The sequence below is a fragment of the Eucyclogobius newberryi genome, unplaced genomic scaffold (assembly GCF_026437365.1).
Source record: "Eucyclogobius newberryi isolate DKJ021-1_F unplaced genomic scaffold, fEucNew1.0.hap1 SCAF_9, whole genome shotgun sequence".
NCBI classification, from domain to species: Eukaryota; Metazoa; Chordata; class Actinopteri; order Gobiiformes; family Gobiidae; genus Eucyclogobius; species Eucyclogobius newberryi.
Genome location: NW_027316532.1, coordinates 27,650,818 through 27,674,810, shown reverse-complemented (window position 1 = coordinate 27,674,810; position 23,993 = coordinate 27,650,818). Strand labels below are relative to the sequence as shown.

Genomic DNA, 23,993 nt, shown 5'->3' with positions numbered 1-23,993 from the left:
GCCAATGATAAAGGTTAAGTGTGTGCATTTTTCATGAAGGAGCAACCATTTTGCTCATTGATTAAAACAAAGAATGATTGTTCTAAATATAAGCAAATTTGTTAAAATGTACTTTACATTAATCTTACCCGAAAGCCAAAAGCCAATTATCAAGTTAAATGGTGAACAATTTAGGATGAAATCCAAGAATATGTTGATGGAATATTTTTTTCTGCCAGATTCTGGACAAATGATCCCTCTAATTAACAATTGGGTTGTCAATATGGCTCGTCAATACACACAGTAGGCGAAAAGTGATTGATTGGTTGTTAGATGCCAAAACCATTTAATAGATGATGTGATTATGACACTGTAGGAAGCCTTATATAAAAAGGCCGAAATATAAATAAAAAAATATACATTTATGAAATTCATATTTTAGATCTTCTTTCCTCTCACACTTTGATCTATTGACATCCACCTATAAACTTCATGTAAACAAGACCGTTTTGCAGGTCAGCAAAACAATAAGTGTTCCAATGTGCCCACCAATTAGCCAAAGTGGGCGCCTGCTAAAGCCGTCTTTCCCTGAGCTCTCATACCAGCCTAAACTGAAAATGAGCGACATGCAACGCGCCAAATAATTAAGTGTTTGGAAGCAGCGCCTCGCCTCGCTAGGTGAATTAATGCTCCATTCCCAGGTGGATACAAGGCCCTTTTGGCTCAAGGCGAACAGATGCCAAGACAGGACTGCAACAAAAGATTAGTGCGCTCCACAATCCCTCTGCATTGATGTGGGCTTCAAACCTCACCTGTAGTATCGGATTGATTCTGCTCCAGGAAGCTATTATTATTGTTTATGTGCGAGACATTGTGCACAAAATAAACTGGTGTGAGTGTGTCTGTTTTTTGGCAAACCCCCCTCTAGTCTCCATTCATTACGACTCCACAGAAGGAGATCTTCTTAATCTGATCATTAGGCCACTTCAAAAAAATGCAAGTACTTATTAAAATCAAATTCCAGCTGTGTTACTCTCGTTACATATTAACAATGCTCGTGGCACAAGAGCTGGGCACTGGGCACAGAAAAAGGTGGGGAGGGGGGATGGTTGAAGATTTTGGCCTGTTTTGACTGAACACATCATGATAATTGCTTCACTCTTAGCGGGGGGCTATGAATAAACATCGCTTCAATCCAGCACTCAATTTCCAATTAATTTACACGGTATATGGACAATCTCAACGCTTAATCACTATGTTTTATTTTTGCAATTTCCCCCAAGTCTTTTCTCATTCGGCCCTTTCATTCAGCCTGATTTCTGCACGTCTCTCTCTCTCTCTCTCGTCTCTCGCTGCGCAGAAAATCCCGTTAATCTCCGCCCGCAGTTTTGAACAAAAGCTATGAGCCCAGGCAATTGATCCAGGCATCGATCCCACCAGCTTGAACGATCATAAAGGTGTTAAATTGGTTTCTTGGAGGATATGTATTTTTCATTACAGGCTGAACGCAAGTTGGTGTTCGCATGTTGAAATTTTTTAAAGGTTTTGCGATCCTTTTTTTTTCTTTCTTCTTTTTAAACCAACTTGTACAATTTCTGAAATATTTACGAGAACGCACTTGGGAAAATAGAAGTCTTAAATGTAGCGTTTGAAGTGATTTCTGAGGAGTGCATTTTCAGGATCGGGGAGAGTCTTGGAAGCTAAATCCTGGTGATAAGTTTGTGCTGTCCAACGATAGAAGAGACGAACTAAAGACTAATTTGAGTCAAAAGCATTGTTTCGGTCGGTGTCCATGTTGGAATCCAGTTCACGTTTTGGCACCTCTATCATTCAGTATTCTTTGTAAACGTTAGTTGTAGGTTTCAAATGGCTTAACGCTTTTTTATTGTTACATCTTAAAACGTTTTCCAATCACAAAATCCACTGACCACTGCCGGTCACAAGCCTGGATAAATAGAGAATATTGTGTTATTCCATGTGGTGGCACTCTAAAGGCATTTAGTGGCTCTTATAGCATACATTTGTGCAATTTAATGTTTTTATTTTGACACCCAGGTTTATTGCCCTTTTGCCACTTTATTGGATATTAGTAGTGAGCAGTCAGTCAGCTTATCTAAATGTTCAGTGCCTGTGATCAGATAAGAATTACCAGTAGGTAAAATTGCTGCTTTTATAACTGCAGTGAAGTTCAACAAACTCCCCATCTGAACTTTGAAAAACAAATGCTTTTATAATCGGCTATTGGCAACTGGCCAATATTGTGCTCATTTCAGTGGCGTTAGCGCTGGTTAAAGGGTTCATTGGGCGTTGAGATAACGTAATATACTAGTTTCACAACACAACGTTACTAGTTTCATAAAATGACACACAGAAAAATTTGAATATTTGGAGGAATATAGTAGAAAAAGCTTCAGTTGTAGTCATCTGGACTCAGTTTGAAAAAATAGACGTTTCTACTCTCATCCAAGAGTCATTGTCAATAACAGAATTTAGGTCGAGAACTCCGATATTAATACTGTTCTGTGGTAAGACCCGCCCATTGGGAGGAGCCTTCCTGAAGTAGAAAGAGTTGTTTGTTTCAACAGAAACTCCCCCTTGTATCTACCGAGCTAGCCTATTCAGAATCTTAATGGGCTATTAGAAACCTCTTTGTCTTTGTGAGACCCTGGCTCAACCACCCTGAGTACCTGATTAGCATCTGAATGTCCTTTACCTTTCCAGGGGTTCAGAATCCCATTATAAATAACAGGAAGATGAAACCTAAGCCCTCCATTTCTGTTTAAAGAAGGTCTTTCTTTTTTAACAAAAATAGCTTCCTTGACTCCTCTTTCAAACCATCTTTTCTCCCTGCTTAAAACCTTCACCTCACCGTCTTCAAACGAGTGATTAGAGGCTTCAAGATGGAGATGCACGGCACTCTGAGGTCCTGAACTAGTATTTCTTCTGTGCTGATAAAGCCTCTTGTGTAGAGGCTGTTTCGTCTCACCTATGTAACTGAGTCCAGATGACTACAACTGAAGCTTTTTCTACTATGGAACACGCCTGGACGAATGAGGGATTACACCGACATTTGGAGGAATAGTCTAAATTGTACCTATACTCTGCTCCTTCATGCTGCAATTTTCATACATAATGATTTTCCACTTGAAGAGTTTATATGCTAGAACAAAACAGGGGATTTGGGAAAACATTTTTAAAAGCTTACAATTTATTTTAATTAGCAGTGTTTTCAAAAGTTGCAACTATTTTATTGCAATGAAAATCCGTTCTTGAGCAAATCCCCTCAATCACACTGTTATTAGTTATGTTTTGAAGAGGCTATACTTGAAAAACTACAACTTTAAGACACATTTTCAAATCAGGGAGGCAAATGGATTACTTTATAATTACTTTATTATTATTTGTCTATTATGCATTCGCTTCGAAATCCATCCAACACTATCAAGCTGAGAAACACCTGCAATATAAAGCAACCATCGCCTGTTAGATTTAAAACAAACATATAATCACACCAGCATCAAACACTAGTAATGCAACGTCCCCTGCATACTTATCGTACTTGCTAAGCTTAAATAATGGCCTAGAATTCCTGTCAGATTGAGAAAAAGTCAAATAATTATAAAAAAGTGAATGTGATTTCTAATATTTCTAAGATCTCGTGGCGTCTGACAGAGCAAAGGAAAAGCTCGTCAGGGAAACAGTCATGTCACCCGCCCTTATAAGGTCACCGGTCCCAATCCTGGTCTTGTCCTATATACCGCCTGTCTGTCACACCACACCATTCCCGCTCCACTTCCATGCTGGGTGTCCTACGCTCTCCTCTGGGCCTGCTAACACTCCCCTCTTTGATGACTCGCGACGCCTGTCAAAGAAGAGCTTCCAGGCAGGCACAGTCAGGACAACCCTTTGATGAGGACCCCGACACTTGAAGTCGCACTGGATTGAGGAGGGGGGCTGTTTTAATATATAGAGTGGTGAAATCTCTCCTTTGGCACTCTCTTTCTCTCTCTCTCTCTGCCTTCTGATGATTTTAATGAACAAATTTGAATTTGTTTAAGATGGCGCATAGAAAATAGATGTGCATATGTGAAGGAGCGAGTGGGACATGACAGAAGCGTCCTTGTTACTGTCAAAAAGCCCCAATGCTTCCACTTTGTTGTGTTTTGTCACTTGTCTTGACTTTTTGATTAAAGAATTGTGTAATATTTGAAGATATCATAGAGAGGCTGTGGTATCAGGGATGTCTTTGTGTGTGACTTCAAGCAGCCAATATTGAAATTTAGGCTCTTTACTTTGCCAAAGTTTCAGTGTTGTGTCAGAAGTTGAGTTGTTCGAAACATTTGTTATCTACTTTATTATGTACATATTTGTTTATTTAATCAGTTATTATTTCACTTATGCAAGACAAAAGACATGGGTGATCGTAAAGCACATTTAACCCTTAAGTTGATCATGACGTCCCAGTAAGTTTATGAGATTATGTTCTATTATTTATTTATTTTTACATTGATAAAGCATTTCTTTATCCAGTGCTCCCTCTCTGTTATGTCTGGCCTGAAAAGCCTCTTGGTTGCCTGATGCTCGTCGCAGTCACAACAATTATAATCACCATGAGATAGAAACTGCAACGCTAAATAAGCAATAGCACAGCATTCCCTTTCATTGCCTTTTTTCTGTTATAAATTGTATTCTTTTCAGCCTCACAGACCTCATTTCGGTCCAGTTCGTGTTGCACCTGCCTCTGTCACAGACATATTGATCTGCATTCTTGGCCCTGTTGTTGACTTTGGTGTTTGACACAGGTTCTCACACAGTCTCAGCAACAATGTCAAGCACAACACCCACACAGTATCCCAGGAATCGCTTCATTCCCAGCAACATCACAAAAAAGCACTGACTGGGATATCTTGTGCATTTTCCTCATTCCTTCTATCTCAATGTGGGCTCTTTGTCTTGGCTAATGAATAACAGAACCAGGCATGGGAAGAGAGCACTAGTTACAATAGGGCAGGTTGTTTTGCTCCGTCTGACCTGGATCTTCCCATGCACACCTGCGATCCACAGTTTAATTTTCAAATCTGTGAAAATAATGTGCGACTTAATCACTATGCAAATCTAAAGTTGTGGTAGTGATGGGTAAAAAGATACAAAGGTGGCATTGTCCAACCAGGCCAGTACTGTCAAGTGTAGAAAAAGGTTCACATGAAAAGGATTTGAGGAGAGTACAGGGACTTGTACAGGCGCTTTGTGTGAGCTTCAAAACAATGCCCATGGTGCAGTGCTGATCAATAGTGACCTGTCAGCAAGCTTCTAGTGGTAACTGCTTGTACTTAAATCCGATAGGTCCAATAATTCTTCTAGGAGAAGCATTTCCACAATGATCTTCACATTTTTGGTGTAGTTCTTCTGACCTTTCTTTTTACCAAACTCAAGCTGCAAGCAAAAGCCAAACTGATATGCAAATGACTAAATACTAGGAGACATTAAATGTCTCCTAGTATTTGTGCCATGAAAATCTGCCAACTGTCTGTTGGAGCATTTTTACTGTGGTATCTACAAGCAAATAAACATTTTAATTACATAATAAATGAGTGCAACTATGTTAGTGACAGTAGTGCTTAACAAGTTTGTTTAACCAAATGAACAATCATGTCAATTTTGTTCAGCCAAATGCCAAACAATAAGTAATTTAAGACACTACATGCAAAATTCTCTTTTATTTTTGTTAATTTGCCTTCTCAAAATAAGAGCTTTTACGCGGAAACAACTTTATCCAGTCTGAACCTAAGGTTATTGTCATTATTCGTGGCATTATTCAAATTTAATTGTAGGCCTGATTAATTAAATAATTTTAACTAAAAAAATGTGGCAAATTTAGATTTTTGTCAAAACTGCTTTCCCATAGAATACTTTGTATTATTCTTTATTCTGATACTTCAACTAAATGAAGCAAGACATTCAAGCTGGCTTCATACATTTTTCAGAATGACTGAAATCTCACATAAAATGCCTTATTTCTGAAAACATTTCAGATTATTTCCTCTTCACTTGCGAGTGTCTGGCCTTTACGTTGCGTCACTAATGAACTTTTATGTCATCCTTGTAAACATATTTCTTTGCACTGTTTCAGGTGGACGACCAGATGAAGCTGCTGCAGAACTGCTGGAGTGAACTGCTCATCTTGGACCATGTGTTTCGGCAGGTGATGCACGCCAAAGAGGGCTCCATCCTCCTGGTCACCGGACAACAGGTAGGCCACTAAAACCCCATCTTTACGCACGCTCTCCTGTGCCTAAACTCTGTGTTTTAAGCATTATTGATGACACTGGCCACACTACAGGTCCCCTAATTCATTAAATATAGATCACGCTTATAGAAAGTTGTACTATTAAAACAAAGCAACGTGTTGTTTAAGAAAGTTTTCATTGATTGCGTGGAATAAAGTAAAAAGGCAATTTGCATTTAAGCTTACAGGTAGGAATCAACAAGAAGAAATATTGCAAAAACGCCTTTCACCAATGGCGTGGCTGTCAGTCGGATGAGAAGTCATAAATTATAGATCGGCTGCTGTGCCAAAACATGCCCGGCAAAAATGTTATACAACAACAAATATTGGCATAAATATTGTAAAAGATGCAGTTGGAATATCGGAATTAGAGCAAGGTCAAAGATAGATTGTGTTAATATTTTGAATTAAGTCTAAAAAGTAAGAGAATATACTGGATTCGGTGAGGCGTGGTGGGTCTAAGGACTGGGAGGGGATGAGGGAGGGGTCCTGAGTCAGGGGAGGTGGTTTCGTTTGCATACTTTGTCTAATGAACAGCTGGTGCAGTGTGCAATGTGTGTGTGTGTGTGCGTGTGTGTGTGTGTGCGTGTGTGTGTGTGTGTGTGTGTGTGTGTGCGTGCGTGCGCTTGCGTGTGTGCGTGCGTGTGTGTGTGTGTGTGCGCGTGGGTGTGTGTGTGTGTGTGTGTGTGTGTGTGAAGGAGCCCGCGAAACAGTTCATTATCTCCCATTATTTTCTGCCTGGCCAGGGGTGACAGGTAACGATAACACTGGGGATTGTATGAACAAGGTATTCTGCCTCACCCCAAGCAAGATAAAATATGCTTCAGTGAGATACTTTAAAATACATATCGGGCCTGTTTAAGTAATTGACAGTTGACTGAAGCAACTTTTAAATGGGAAAAAAAGGAGGCAAAGTGAAGTGTAAGTGTCATTTTGGCCATGTGTTGAACCAGTGGGAACAAGACAGAAGACAATCATATTATATTAGATTTAGATTAGATTCAACTTTATTGTCTGTATTATTATTATATCTGTATTCAAACTATCCAATGGGTTTTTTGTGTACTCACTGCCAATAACATATATATTAAGGTATATTAAAACTCTTTATGGTGCACTATGTCACTTTTTTACTCGAGGGTCTGCCCCCTGCTTGGCTTCATGGAGATGTTATTGCTTGGCCAGGATTGTTCCAGAGTAAATGTATCTATCTTTTCCAAGTTTTATTTTTTGCAATAAAGACTTCCTTAGTTCAATAAATGCTTAATAGATGATTTTAATGCTTACAGTTGAACATTCTAAGCAAAGCAAACCCACCAGAAAAAATTGTGCACCTTTAAGTAGGTTGAATTAGATTTTTTTTTTGTCAAATTGTACACATTTTGCGAATCATAATTGGCAACTGTGCCTTATCTTCTTTCACTCTTGCTTCACATTTCACTATGGGAATCGCACATAGAGAGATGGCCATGAGGGCTACTGTCTGCCACATGATCAAACATTAAACGCACATCATCCCTTACATAAAAAATACAAAAATGACAAAAAGTGAGTCAAGTGTTGAATGATTAAGCAAGGTCTCCGGCATTTTTTTCCTGCTAAAAATTTTGATATTTTGACGCTACTCGTGGAAAAAAACATGAAATTCAAATCATGACGAAATGCAAAACTATTTCAGTCAATGCCCTCTCTCACACAAAGCCACCTTCACTTCAGATCTGGTCCACCACATCAGTCACTGTATTCATAATCATGTATTTACTCTCTCTGTCTCCCCAGGATGTATTATAAACCAGTATTGATTGATTGATACACAGGTCACGGAGGTTAGTGCTAAGTCTGCTAGTAAAGTCACATTACTGTGCTTTTTTCCAGCCTCTTTTTACTTAAGGCTTGGAAGCAATAACCCAAGACATCACCATCAAACGTCCAATCCTTCAGTGAAGTTATTTCATGCACAGTTGATTTTATGTAAATTGATTGACACCTGAGAAGAAAGGGCGGATGGTGGGGTGGGGGGGCGGTAGTGTCTGCGTCTCATTGTGCCATAACTCTGGTGCTGTCTGCAAAGTGGGAATGAGGAGGGGTCAAAACAGGGCTGTATTAGAGAGAAAGACAATCAGTCGACCCGTGTGTAAAGTGTGAAAATCAAACTACAACAAATAAGGAAAAAGAAAAGAAAAACAAGTTTATAGTCTGGAAAACCAAACTATAATTTTTGTACAGAGGCCGAGTGTGAAAAATAGAGTTAAAATCAGATAAATTGTTAACTTGATTTGAGATATACTTTTAAATGTTACCTTGATTTTTTTTTTCTTATTTTAAATGTAATATGACTTGTTCTATTGGTACTCTATACCTTAACAACAGCAAAATTATCACATTTTCCAAGCATTTTTAACTAACTGAAGATCAACTTTGGTTAGTTTAATAATATCTTCACACCAAAAATACTTTTTTCAATCACTTTGGTCAGTACTATGAAGTCTACACATCCTTAAAAACACAACCCACTACACAATAATACAATTCTAAATCCACACGTCTTTTTAATTGCAAATGTGAGCATGCCGGGGCTGTCTCTCTCCCCCAAGCTTTAGCAGCCGCACGCGCCCGACATCCACCTTCCCCCTGAAACCCCAACCACAGTCAATTATGCTAATGAATTGTCAATAAATATAAAAATTTAATATTGTCCTGCTTACTGTGAGTGGCAGGTAAGGACTTGCCTCCCAGACAAATGTGCTGCTGCAGCAGTTAAGAGGAGCACCAAGAGTATGTGTGTGAGTGTGAGAGTGTGTGAGAGAGCGTGAGACATTGTGTGGGTGTGTGTTACGCTGTGTTTTTTAATGTTTTCCCTTTGTCACATCTTTCTTCTGCTTCTGGGTTTAGCTGAAATTATATGCACTGTACTGGACATACATTTATTCATGTTTGGCTAAAGTAATTCACCGGCCTAGTTGAGTTTTTCTACTTCATTTCTTGATGATGTGAAAAACTCCCAATCTGCAGAAGAAACATTAGGATTGTCTTAATAATAATGTTGAAATGTCCAGGCCAAATAGTACATCGTGGGATAAAATGACATTGGGAAACTTCAGATCACATTTAAATAGTTTTTGTCTGGTTAAAGTATTCACAAAACCTCATGTATTTGCAGGTGGACTATGCAGTGATTGCATCACAAGCAGGGGCCACCCTCAACAACCTGCTAAGCCACGCCCAGGAGCTGGTCAGCAAACTGCGCTCACTACAGCTTGACCAGCGGGAGTTCGTCTGCCTCAAGTTCCTTGTTCTCTTCAGTCTGGGTGAGTGCTCCCAAGACTTTTTCTCATTGGCCGTAGAGCCTGTCACAACAGAAAAATATGTGAACATGCTGATCACTTTTACATGAGTAATGTTTAATAAAAAGGCCAGTGACTGAAAATCAGGATTAAAGTGATAGAACTACATGTGTCTGGACAAACCTTTGGGTACAATATAGTGATTTCAAAAGAAAAAGACATGTTAATGACAGCAGTTGTACATAATTGTCACCTTCTTATTTTCTTTAAAAGTCATGGACAAACTACACCAGCCATCAGAAATTTCATCCCTGAATTATCAAACTGAGAGTGTGTTCTGTTTTTTTCACTCTCCCTCTCAAGCCTTAGAGGCCAGGAACGGAGGGAGCTAGAGGTTGTAGATTTGCAGCAGGAGGGGAGGAAGGAAGAGGAGTCAGACGAGGAGATGGTAAAAGGAAAGAGTGGACGAGGGTGGGAACTGGCGGTGTAGGCTGGAGAGAAGCTCATGGGGGCTGACAGGGGAGGGAGCCAGATTTGGAGGAGGGGTTCAAATGAAGGGACGGAGGGAAGGTGAGAGGCCCGCTTCAGCTCCCACAGCTCCTTTGCGCTCTCAGCCGAGGTCAGACCCTACCAAGAGACTTCCGACCCTGTCTTGCTCCTAACTAGTGTGCGGCAAAGGCCCTCCGAGGGTTAGCTTAGCATTTGAAGAGATGCTCATTCGACATGGCCCAGTGTGGCAGCTACAGCAACCCTGGCATACATATCATATCGCTTCCTCTCACCTGTAAATCCACCAGGGCTCAACTCTCCCTCTACTAAACACAGAGTTAATGATCTGAACATGAGAATCAGGCCGAATTATGGTAAAAGTGAAAGAGCTCGCGTGCATGGACGTGTTTGTTTATGAGAAGCTGCCTTTACATGGTCGCAGGGTCTAAATAATTTGACAGAAACATCATCCATAATGAAACGCTCACCTGAGGGATGTGTTTCGCCCCCGGCAGTGCCTGTTCTCCAGCACTGCCCGACACTCCCACCAAAGCAGCCCCCACATGCAGACGCCGGCAAGCAGGCTGTAAGGGATCAGAGGGGGATAAGGCGTCTGTGATTAGATGTAATTAATATAGAGTACAATAGAGATACAAGAGTGTTGTTTCAGTGTGAGATGTGTTACCTGCAGTTTATTTATTTATTTAATACATTTAGCGATTGGCCTTCTGTGTGAGTCCATAACTGATAGTATGCTCAGTGTTCCATTAGACTTGTATTCTGTATCTACCTCTGTATCTACCTGCGTTGCACCAACGAAATTTCCCCATGTGGGACAATAAAGGAATATCTTATCTTATCTTATCTTATATATTATATAGTGTCTACCTGGTTCTCAAACCTCGAAAAGTAAAAGTTTTCACGAACCCTTGCATTAAGTTTCTGGCGAATGGTGCACAAATTTAGTCTCATAGCGCTGCATTTATGGCACTTATGCATTCTTACTGCGAGCTGGGTCACCTCTCCACCGATCTGACCTGTAATCTTGTTGAGTTGGCGCTACCTCCATGTCTTCAGATGGATAAATTTAACATAATTTTACTGTGGAACATTACAGGCAAAGCAATAACTCCATAGGGGCAAGCAATTTTAGTCATAATCATAATATAAGTTTGCAGACTAGAGGTGGGCAATATATACAAATGTAGATATTGATATACTATTGATATACTGTTAAGGTGATATTTCTTGCACTTTTGGGATGAATTTGACAGATATTTCACATTTGTTTGTTAATTAAACCTCAACTAATAAGTTTAAATACATGTTTTAACGTATTTCTGTTGGAATTGGACATAATATTGCCTGAATATCATTATTGAGATATTAATTTTTGTCAATATCGCTTATCCCTATTACAAACATACAAAATGTGTGTGTTCTCTCACCTTTTACTCTTTAGGTCACTTGTATTTTCTTGTATATCTTGTATATCTAATTACCACAATTCCATTTGCAAAAGCGAATTATAAATGAGGACACTGATAAGTAAATGACTCTACAGTGGTTTTATAGACTCGACTCTTGCACCGTCTTCAATCCGATGGCCATCATTTAGTGTTTGTGTTGATCTTTCACTATATTTCACCCTTCACCTGGACCTCCCTCTCTCCATCCTTCATTCTCCCTCTGTCTGTAAATGGACAATCAGTCACCTGACCATCTTCTGCGGGCCTCTTAGGTAAGGCAGCTGTCGATAATGCAGGGATAGACATGTCACTCCAGTTGAGGGGCAGCACCGTGTCTCGTTCTTACATGTACATACTTCTTTTCTTTTTTTTGTCTGTGATTTTCTTGCCTTTTCCTTCCACTTTTCATTGATTTCTCTCGCGGCATTCTTGTAGAAAGCTTCTCCTTTGTCAAAATGTGAGTGTGCACAGTGTAGTATAATGGAGTAGAATGGAGCCAGAGTTCAGTAAAAGATGGCTGCTGGTTGTTCTGTTGTCAGTGATCTGTTAATGGGCCTTTGATTTCCTTTAAAAGACTTAGAGACCCGAGAAAAGGAAGGACAGGAGACAATATATAATGGTCAGGTGACAGGGCAGTGCAGAGGTAAGGACGGGGTCACACGGTCAAATTCACACAAGGAAGACGGCACAGTGATAGTGTGTATTTATTACTGCAAGAGAAAAGTAATAGCACTGACCGTGTTTTATCTTTTCAGACTCTTTGGAACATTTAGAACACATTAATGAAGACATAATACCTAATCAGTTTTATATAGCAGTGGATCCCAATTGTTTTTGTGTCACGTACCCTCAGAGGTTACCCTAAATCAGGCATGCCCAAACTAGGGCCCGGGGGCCAAATGCGGCCCTCACACCAATTTTTGTTGGCCCTCCAGCTTCCTGCTATATTGGCCCAAACAACAAAAAGTAGTACTTTTTATAGGGAAATTGGGAAAATTCACACATATAGATGTTATACCAACCTAATATTAATGTTCTAAGTCTAATTAAAGGTGTGGAGGCTCATCGCTATTACGTCAAATGCAAAATTTCGAATGATTCACTTTGTCATTCAACAAATTCGACATTGTCAAGTTGTTTGTGGCCCTCTGCCTCGTTTAAGTTTCAAAATGCGGCCCTTGGTGAAAAAAGTTTGGACACCCCTGCCCTAAATCACGTAATGATGATTCTGGTGTTAGAATATTGGTTTATTGCCAATGCTAACTGATATTTCCTCTTTTTAATGCACAACATTCTAAAAAGATGTAAAATTCCCAACAATTTTCTTTTTCAAACTGAAATCATCATCACTACGCCCAGCTAAGTTCTCGAGGACCACTGGTTGTCTGGTGCTTCATATCTCCTATACACTCTTGGTCGAGAAAGCCACAGCTGCCCTAGGGCTAAATGACAATGATGTGGCTGCCAATTTGTACCATGCCTTCTCCGACCTCCATAAATCATTCATACAGCATACGTTCTGAGGCTGTGTGAGCGTCTGGCCCCAGACTGGGGCCAGACGCGATATGCGATATGACAAAAAAGTATGTCAACTTAATTTGATTTTACTAAAACAAATGAAAAATAGATTTCAATAATAATAATAATAATAATAAAATAAACAATGCACACTTTAAATCATTGCCATATAACACACAAAAACTGACAGATTATTGGCTCTGGACCTCTCAGTTTAAAAGACCCAATATTGATGATTAGAAATGAAAGAATCTTGATCTTGATAAAAAGTTGATTAATTTCAAAGCCCATTTCAACTAAAGTCAGTGCCAACCTACCACCCACTTATTGCTGTTTTACACATTTCAAACAGACAAAAATATGTATCTAAAAATAAAGTGAATCATGTCATTATTTAATTGTAACTTTCACTATGTTTGAAAACTACCTGTCTCCCTTGCTTTGGTGAGATGCTCTCTGGGTTGACGTTGTGGTACTTGTAACCTCCACGGTTGACATGGGAGACACAGCAGCACACACTGGTATGGGCCCATGTGGTGACAGGAGGTCATGGAGTGGTTTAGCCCCACTCTGCGCTCTCACACACTCACATGTAATTGTCTGAGACAGACGCTGCCAGTCCTCGTCAGCTCAGAGCACAACCAGAGAGCCAGCCAGGCCGACCAGGGTGGTAAATGCTCCCAGCGGACACAACACTTTTGAGGGTAGAACTGTAGTAATGCCACCAATTTGAAGCCTTTGTACCTGCTAAAGCAACAGAGAGCAGTTATTCAATCCCACTTCAGTTAAACCAGCACTACTAAATTCTCCTGGTATTCATCTTCCCACCATTTTGTACTCAACCTTTATCCCTGTCACCACCTAGACTTGTTATATAGGTAGACATCTCAATCCCTGCATGGGCTTTTTGTCTGCATATTTTTCAATCAGAATGAATGCTATGTCCACATTTAGAGTGCGTTCACACTTAAACATTCAACACATCAAAATTGGGACCAAACCAAAACTAAACCTGCAAATAAACCTGGACCAGATCAAGACTAATCAAGGACTAGAATGGGGCCAAACCAAGTCCACATCAGAATTAAATTGGGCTCAACACACCCTACTTTCCAAAAATAGGCCCAGAAACTCTAATTGCCTCTTTGACCCCATAGACAGAGATTGCATGACTAAACATTTTCTTATGGTGTGAAAGACTTAATCTAGTAGAGTTACAGATAATTATAGTTAGTGATAATTGGTGGTATGATTTTGCTCTTTAATTAACTTTTTTAACAATGAATTGACATATTGAGTCAATGGCAGTGACAATCTTCAAACGTCACAAATTGGAACAGAACATCTACAGATTCAAGACGATGCACTGATGCTAAATAGCGGTCCTGATAAACCACCTGGAACAGCGTAATTTCATGAGCAAATATTTACATGCACCACCAGGCCTCCCTCTGTCTGCACCACCAGCACACGTGACCAACCTTGATAATCAAAGACTCTTTTTCTTCCCCTCACTTCATTCTTTCACGCAACTTCCATCATGAATACCTCTGCACAATGTGAGAGAAAAGGTACGTATTTCACAGACAGGTACGTTCTAATTAAGCGCCGGCTAAAGCTGCTCAGATCAATGCCCTGATCCCTGGCCGGTGAGCTAATTCATGCACGGCGCTTCCACACTTCCACCCATAAAGCCAGGGAAATATTAATTTCCTCAAATGAAGCGCATCATTTGGAATGTGAATGGGGATTGATTAAACAGAGGAGGCAGCGACGGGTCGATATTTAGCACCCAGAGAGACCAGCGTGCGGGCGGGATCACAAAGCATATAACTAGCACAAAGTCAATACAGCATTATTAACAGCAACAAAAGAAAGTTGATCTTAATTATGTTGTATGCATTCCAAACACCAAACAGACCAAGACAAAAAGAATCAATCGAGTAAATAATTCCTCCTATTACTAAAATATTATCATTTTTATCATAATTAAGATGAGTTTATCAATTGAACCAGAGCATGCCATTGTATATACTACTTCTTCTGACATACAACATACTAACAATAAGGCTTAATGCTCGTTAACATCGAATAAGCGAAATTACTTTAAAGCTTTTGTCGCTTGTATAATTACTCACAGTGGGAAGAACAACACAAAAATATAATACTAAACTAGGAGTAAAAGTATAGTGCCTAAAAACTACTATCATTGAAAAGTAAATGTTTCAAAGTACTATCCACCTCTGGTCAGGAAGTGCTCCGCAAACATGCACTGATTGAAAAGCATTGGAATCTAGACAGCCTTTTACTAGTCACTATCTTTGTTTTTGAAATAAACAAGGAAAAAGAGTCTGCTGTGGTTCAATCTTTGCCTTTAAGTGTCTCTGCTCACTTACAGTAGGTGCGAGTGCTGTCCAGTAATGAGCGCCATAATACTCCTGCCTAGTTTTTTCCGTTTTTATCCCCAGAAATCATGCTCACCCATGAACTCTATGTAATGAGACTGCCTAAAAAAGCTTTCAGACTTTATCAAACAAATAAAAGCCCACAATCCCCGGTCCACAGCTATTACGTGGCCGTTCAGCACACTGTTGTCATTAGTTGCCGAAAAGACTTGAGATATTATGGCTTTTTGTTCACCCTTGACCCTGATAAATCCCTATGTCTCACCTCAGAATCCATATGATTTCCTGATGGATTACAACATACACAGGTTATCTCCAAAGTACTGCTCCAATTTACTGCAAGGGTTATAGTTGCTCTTATCACGTTCACACATGGATTTATATGGCAATTATGTTGACACTGCTCTCTATCTTGCTTAAAGAAGGACCAGTAAAGCGGCTTCTTAAGTGGGTTTAGCCCGGTTTGTATTTGTATTCAACATGTCACTGATAAATGAATACCAGTGAAGCTGTTTGATTTTTGATTTAAAACAAATTAAAACAATCCATATTGATCTTAAAACACTTATTTGTTTGTGATTGACAACTTCAACTTCCATAAACCCATGTATTGTCTTTCAATACATTTTACGCATTTTTAAATACATCTAGGTTACCCCATATCCTTTTGCATATTGATTTATCATAGCTTTTACATCAGATGCCCGTTCAGGTTTGTGACACAATGTTTTTGCACTTGCACAGTTGCCACTTGCTAAATTTAAAGGTGCAGTACTGGATTTTTTTCTTAAACAACATGAACTAGTTATTCCTCACTCACTCATGTATTCCCAGCCTCCTAATTACTCACAATGATGAGTTTTTAAGCGCTTTTCACAACTTTCAGAAGCCAGGCTGAGTTTGGCCATCATGGTAAAGCAAATAACGCACTTCTTGCTTCATATCTGTACTTTTCACTGTGCGGGAAAAAAAATGTAAATAAGTAAAATGTGTGTGATTTGCTTGTTAATTTAGGATTGATTATGATGAACAACCTTCCAGCATTTATCTGCTGCACTGAGTTGAGGAGGCGACAGCACTAAAATGCACCTGGATTTTTCACTTGAGAAAAAAACTAAATCCAACTGTGCACCACTGTTTCTTTATCCTATGCTTCTGCTTCGTCCCATGTGGGATGATTTAAGATGGACAAGCTATAGATGCAGGGGAAAACCACAGCCCTCCTCTCCCCTTCTCATTCTAGCTCTCCCCCGGCCTTATTACAGCCTGTCAGTTTATTATAAAACATTAGGAAAGCAGAGGGACACTTGCAGTTACTGTCCTATCGATCGGCCGAGATGGATTCTGTGATTTAGAACAGGCCTCTGCCCGAGCCATCTTCTGTATTTTTCTGGTCTCCTATTAAAGCTCCGGCCTTTTGCTTCAGCTATTGATGTCTCAACATTAACAGTTGCAAGCCGCTACAGAAAATCAATTCTCAACTTTTATTACCGACTGCATAACATAAGAGCTGGTACTTAGCAGGCGTAAAGAGGCGTGGGTGGTACTTCCTGCTCATCAGGTGTATCTTTGCACCTGCAATGGAATCAGTCATGTCCATGGGGATTTAAATGGGAAAGATGAGCCTCGGCAACTACACTGTAAATTTCTACTGAATATTTTCAGATGGCTTTTTAGCTCTCAAAAGTTTATTCCAAAGTTTGAGCCTTGTTTTGAATGGGAGCTTAGTTATTGCCTCATATAACACGCTTTGTGTTTAAGGTTTTTACGTGGACTAGGTAAATGTTATCAGGCTAACATAACAATCGATCAGCCTATAGCTCCTCGCGCTGACCGTCCATCACCCGCACGCATCAGTTTGGATATGTGCACGGAGTGAGAGACAGTCCAAGCCCAGGTTGCATGGATCTGAGGTGCTGAGGCCTCTCAAACATTTATGAGGGGCTACCGAGCAGTGCTACGGCAGCCCTTCTGGGACAAACAGCCCCCGGTACTGCACTCTCAGTCCCGATCAATGGAGCTCAAGTTCATTACACACTTTTCAACCTGACGACGGACGCCGACCCCCCCTCCCTCCCCTTTAGTTTCCCGGGCCAGCCGCAGCAGCCCAGCGCTTGTGCTTGTTTACTGTACGTGACTGCGTGGACCAGAAGAGGAGGAGGAGGGCTGCCGCATTAGTCCGTGTGTGTGTGTGTGTGTGTGTGCGTGTGTGTGTGTGAGTGCGTGTGTGTGTGCGTGCATGTGTCTGTGCGTGTGCGTGCATGTGTGTGTGCATGTGTGTGTGTGTGTGTGTGTGCATGTGTGTGTGTGCGTGCACCAGGCCGGCTCCCAATATCCAGAGCTTGAGGTTATCATTATGTACAGATTGGTCCGCTGCAATGCTAATGCTAATACATTCTCAGTGGCCACAGCTCAGGTCCCAGCGCTGTGCTAGCAAGGTAGCTACTCCTCTCCAATTAGCGGCTCGGGGATGTGTGTTTGGGGTAGGGAGGACAGGCCTGGGCTGCTCGGGACCCTGTGGAAAACAGGCTCACATTAGTGAAGGAAAACAGACTCGGAGTACAAATTGTGCATATATTGGGATTCTGGTGGTGAAAACTCCACTTGATTTGAATTAATTGCCGACTAGACTATCATCAGTTGCTTGTGTGTTTTGTACAACTCTATGACTACCACGTATGGCATGGGAACTCCACACTAAGTTATACCGCAACTTGCAAACTTCACTTTTTAAACATATACCGGAAGGTGGACACTAACTTTTTTGTCTCGATCTCTGCCAATAAGTACCTTGGATGACCCTTGGCATTCTGCTTCTACTGCAGTAAACAGACCAGAAAAATAAAGAGATAAAGTTCCGTGTAAAAAATGTGAGGGCCAAAATCAAACTTGAGAGACTAGATTCAGATTACTGTTGATCGTTGTTCCAAATGAGGTGTTGAGCTGGGTAAAACTCAACATTTACGCTTTAGATAATAGGTTACAAAAACAGTGACTCGGCACATAGAGAAAACAGGTCAAAGGTTAGAGCTGTGGGCCCTCACTGAGCATTGCAGGTCAAATGTTCAAAAATACAAATGCAATCAGATGAACCCCCGGCAATACACACCCGTCCTGTCAATCATTGGTGGAGTTGTAAAGCGCAAATGACGAACATTTCCATTCATTTCAACTCATGTGTCGGTGAGGCTGCTACAGAATGATTACTATAATAGGAAGATCTTTATCATTATGCCCCACTTATGGTATGCATATATCACTATATCAAAACTTATTTTCATTCAGTTATTCGTTTATTATTTACAGACAGATTACTGATCCATAGAGGCTATTAACTTGACTTATACGCATTACACTTACAATACTGACAATAAGATAAAGACTGAATTGCTAAAAAATGTTGGGTGAGTGAATTGCAGTTGTATAATGTTTGTTAATGACTCGAGCACACATTACAGTTATATTAATAGCCATTTCTCTTGACTGGATCCAGTGTTATACAATAGCTTGTGAAGCATGTGTTTAAAGTATGAGCGTGGTAATTTATCTGTATGTCAGGTGTCTTTTAACTACTGTATAATTGTGGGCCGGTATTTACCCCATTTGTGAGGATGCAAATCTGTTTGTATCTGGACACTCTGCACGCCTCCCTTATGGACGCAATAACCACGTCCCCATTAGGGTTGTCTAGATCATTCGGTTAATCGATTATTGTGATAATTCAGGTCACAATAAGAAAAATAATAATCTTTAGAATTGTAGGCAGAAAGTGTGAATAATTTCAGTTCAATCTATAATTTAAAAAAAAAAGTCAAAACTATGTGTAAAGTACTTTTTATTTGTCTGTTTATGTGACAATATAATATTTTTTTTCATTCTGAAGGTTTGATTTAATAAAGATAGACTCGTGAATTAAAGCTAATGAATAATTGAATTGTTGTTTGGTCAAAGTGCCAAAATAACACTAAAATGTGATATTGTGATCTTTAATCCCAAGCTTTTATTCAACCACACGGTGAGAGGGAAGAAAGATTTCATTAATAATACAAAAATAATTGTTTATTAATAATGATTCAGGCTTAAGTACTTTTTTAGTAAGTAATTAATACTAGTAGTTACTAAGCCTGGCTAAAAGGCAAAAACATATGTTATTATAAAGTTGTACCAGGTGAAAATATGGGTCAATGCAATGTCCCCAAGATACATGGAAACCAAACATGCGCCCGTTTGTGTGTGTGTGTGTGTGTGTGTGTGTGTTTTTATGTACGTATGTGTGGACATATGACTAAAGACGTCACCATGGAAGCACAACGGTGGGGGCTTTAGGCTGACGTGTTCCTGTAACGAAACATTCAGATTGAACATTTTGAAACAACAGGTGCCCCAAGTCGCTGTCTTTCTTTATCCCATTGAACTCCATAGCCATCCACTGACCCCCAACCCGCCCCCGCTCCCAAATTACCACCTCTCTTGACCTGTGTGGGGTATTTTAAGCAGCACGCCATCTTTGTCTACTCCCCTGGATGATTCTGTTGAGAATTTTCCATGCCATAGGTGAATTGGGCAACACGCAGAACATCAAAGGCTGTTCCTTTACTCAAATGTCTTTTATCCGCCCAATGCCAAATAATCTACTCCACACAAACCATAAAATGCAATCAGGAAAAGTAACGCTAAAGGCATTTAAAGGAAATCCCAACATAGTTAGTCACACAAACTTTATGATTGGTAATAATGTCACTGTCAGGCTTAACTGCAATCTGTGGCTAAATATTAACGCCGCGTGATAGTGATGTATTTGTTTAACGTTGTGTAAATGTACAGATGTTTTAGAGCGTATTGTAAAAAGTATGAGTGTCATTTAAGTGGCTTGTGAAAATGACCATTGCCTAGATCATTGTTACATGCGCCAAAGGGACTTATTTTTCTACAGTAATATTGTGTATTTATTCATCTTTCTCATTATCAAGTGTAAACCACAACTACCACAACCACAACACAACAATTATTTAGCAGCAAGTGATTTTTATTCTTTTAATGCCAGATGCCTTTTATTACATTCTTGGCACGTGTAAGAGAACACTGGCTTGTTGCATTTTGAAAGCTTTATTTCTAGCAAGGACAAGTTACAAAAAAAACACACAGATTTTGAACACAACCACAAGATAGTTGAAATAAATTCAAAGCCTTTTTTTGTTCAAATTAAGTGGATTCCTCTATTTCAAATGATTATACAAACATCTCCTCTTCTAATTCTTACCCCAAGATGATCATGTAATCCACCGTCACACTTAAAGGCCACGTACATTAGGGAAATGTATAATTATTGATAAACCTTGGAAAACGTATAGGACAAGTAGGCTTGGAGAAAGCAATAAAAAGTCAAGTTATCATCAAGAGGCCCTCATTTTAGTGTTGTTTCCGTGTAATATTGATAGAGATGGCGGATCACACAGAGATGTTAAATAAGCTGCAAACACGGCCTGCATTCTTTCTTTAGTCAGCACTCTACCTGCATCTTCAAATGAGAGGCGAGAGTGAGGGCGGAGGGGGGAAAGGGGGTGGCGCTATGGATTAACTGTCCTTCATGCTCAAAATATACATCCCCAGGCGCTTGGCACTGAATTATTAATACAAATTTGTCAGAGAAAGAATGAGAGAAATCTATTGACGGGGAGAACGGGTCCTTTAATGGTCTCATTAAAGGGGAGGCTTCCTTCCCCACACGCGGGCCTGGCACCCTCTGTACGGGCTGCCAGAGGTTCGGGTTGGGCTGCGGGAACTGCAAAGTGCTGAAGGGGGATACTTGACCCCCCAATGATTTTCTGTCACTTTATCATAAACAAGAAGCTCTGACATGCGCCCCAAACCCCCCCCCGAACCCCCTCCTCCCAGACCCTGTGTGTAATTAGCCAAGGGGCGTAAAAGTGCAGTGCATGTAAACGAGGCTCGCACAAATTAGACCAATGAACACAGATGCATAGACAGGTACAGAGTTGGAGTGAATCTGGAAAATGGTGTCAACTAATAATGTTTTCATAAAGAGGCGACATATTTTTTAGTTCTTGTGAAAATGTAGAAATGTTTTGCAGAATTATTTAATTGATGGAAAAAGTTCTGGAGGTTCGGAACATTCTTCATGAAGATAGACACATGTTATGCAATACTGTGGAATATTATAGCCAAAAGAACAATCATTGAATGGAAACAAGCAGAAAGAAGTCCTTCTTCAGGCCGAGTACGAGTCAGTTTTGTGGAGATACAAGCCAGTTCATAGTAAGGACACGTTTTAGGAATTGCAATAACCAAAACACTTTTTTTGGGCTAGATAGATGCGTAATGTGGCTTTGAGTTTACCCATTGCTTTCATTGCCGTTATAGTAACAAAGATATCCCAATAATATCTAATATATTTTGCAATTACATCAAATTTCTATAAAATTCATGCCCAACTAATTTTCCTAGTGCATCAGTATAGTTTGTCTAAATGTGTCAATAAATTTGTCATGATAAGATTTGCTAGTTATGTTTTCAAATTAGTATTCAGTTCACGGGGCACATTTTAAACTCAGATTGACGTTTGGCATCGTTTGACAAATATCACAAACTAAACTATCACAAGAATCCCATAAAACATTTTTGTAGAGTCTAAACGGCGCTCCTTTATTGTAATGTTATTGTCAATTAGATCCCTGTTGGTCAATCCAGCATTATTTCCATGACTCCCACAGCTTGCAGACTTGTGGTGGGCTGGAGTGGTGGGAGGTGTGGGCGGAGGGGGTCCTGGTGGTATTATTAGAGTGAGACCAGAGGAGAGCGTTTGGAGGAGAGGGACCAGAGCAAGGGCTAAGCACCAGGCTCATTGCTGATTCAGGCCTCCCCCTTTGGCAAATGGATTTTCATAATGCTGAGACAATGTGATCCCCCCTCTCAGTGCAGATCATGATTGGGATCTCGGAGAGTTTCCTTCTGCTTGTCAGGCATGAAGAGCAACAAATTGGGCTTGAAAAATGATATTCTTTTAAACAATAGACTAAATCAGATAAAGCCCTGTCACGATAATTAAACAACGTATCAATATTTTAGGGCTCAATCTTTATCTTTTGTGCATTTTATTTGCATTAGTGCAACAAATATTAAGGTGTACTGGATCAAATAAGTAACTCTTTTACAGATACTACTATTAAAGGGTTTAATTCTGTGATTTATTTAGTGCAGCTATTTTTTTATGATATTTAACAATTAGAGAAGGGTTTACTGGGAACATCAGGTTTATTTTGTCTATTTTGGAATAAATTATTGCCATGTGATCCTTTATTGTGATTGTTTTTGTAGCAATAGATCGTGTATCAAAATATTATGACTATAACAATAATAATACATTATTGTGACACATAATCTTATGTTTTTCTCCTTTTTTTCCTTTTTCATCTCTTTGTGTACTTAACATACTTTGGTGAACTATTAAATAAATTCCATTATAATCTTGTTGGCGTGGCAAAGAAACTTTACCCACATTGTACCCAAATTACTGTACAGCAGCTGGTTACAAAAAAAAAAAACACACACAAAAACGCCGATAAATAAAGTAACTCAAATCATATAATGTAACTCAAATCAAATAATGTAACTCAAATCAAATAAAGTAACTCAAATCAGCCGTAAAAATATATTGGGGGCATTATGTGTTGTGCCAAATACAACGTACACTCCATTTCATGTCAAAAGCAGACGTGAACACCTGTAATACCTATTCCCATTGATATTAACCTCTGCGGCTCTTGAAGTGTACCAGACAGGATCAACTTGTACAGGATGTAAATCTGTTTTCCCCTTCACCTGCGGACAAATCCCCAGCACCTTCTATCCGGCATCGGCAATGAGCTGCGGCTCCTGCCTGCAACTCCGGGCCCCTCTCCTCTTGTTTATTTTATCAGACCTAAGGCACTTTCTCTCTTTTTCCTCTCTCCATTGCCTCGGCCCACTCGTCCTTGGGCGACAGAGCACCAGCTTTTTCTACCTGTTTGGCTCTAACAACAATAGCCACAGTGTCAGGCCAGGTTTGGATTTGGCTTCATATTTATATTCCCGGTTTCATCTCCCTTTCATAGCCGCGTGGTGTTTTAGAGTGGCCGAGTGATGAGAGTAACAGCAAATTGAGCCTTCACGCGGTATTCCTGACGTACTGACAAAGGGCGTCCCGGCTGTGCGTCTGAGGAGATTGTGCCCGTGGACATGCGGATTGCCGTAGGGCGAATGTCTGCGGGAGGTTTAGCCCACGAAAAGTAGTCACTCTTTAAAGTAAAAGGGTGTTTGGAGGATTTCGTTTCTTTACTTGTGATAGAGATGAATAAATTATGTTGGGGGTTTTTTTTGTCACATTTTTTACATTGCAGAAAGTTTAAATTGTTCACATACAAAAATGTAAGATTCTGAACTTACTGCTCGTTTTTGTTTGTATATTACAGTATATTATATTATATTACTCACTTACACTAAGTTGTTTTAAATTTTGTTCATTAAAAATATAGCTGTTTTGTATATATTTTTATGTTACAAATGT

General features: G+C 39.8%; 1 protein-coding gene across 1 annotated transcript in view; it reads left to right on the top strand.

Moving 5' to 3' along the window:
- nr5a2 (nuclear receptor subfamily 5, group A, member 2) overlaps window positions 1-23,993 on the top strand; it is a 61,446-nt gene that overhangs the window by 30,662 nt on the left and 6,791 nt on the right. Inside the window, exons 5-6 of the mRNA XM_072437864.1 lie at window positions 6,110-6,229; window positions 9,426-9,573. Coding sequence (XP_072293965.1) covers window positions 6,110-6,229; window positions 9,426-9,573 — 268 coding nt within the window. The remainder of the gene's footprint in view (window positions 1-6,109; window positions 6,230-9,425; window positions 9,574-23,993) is intronic.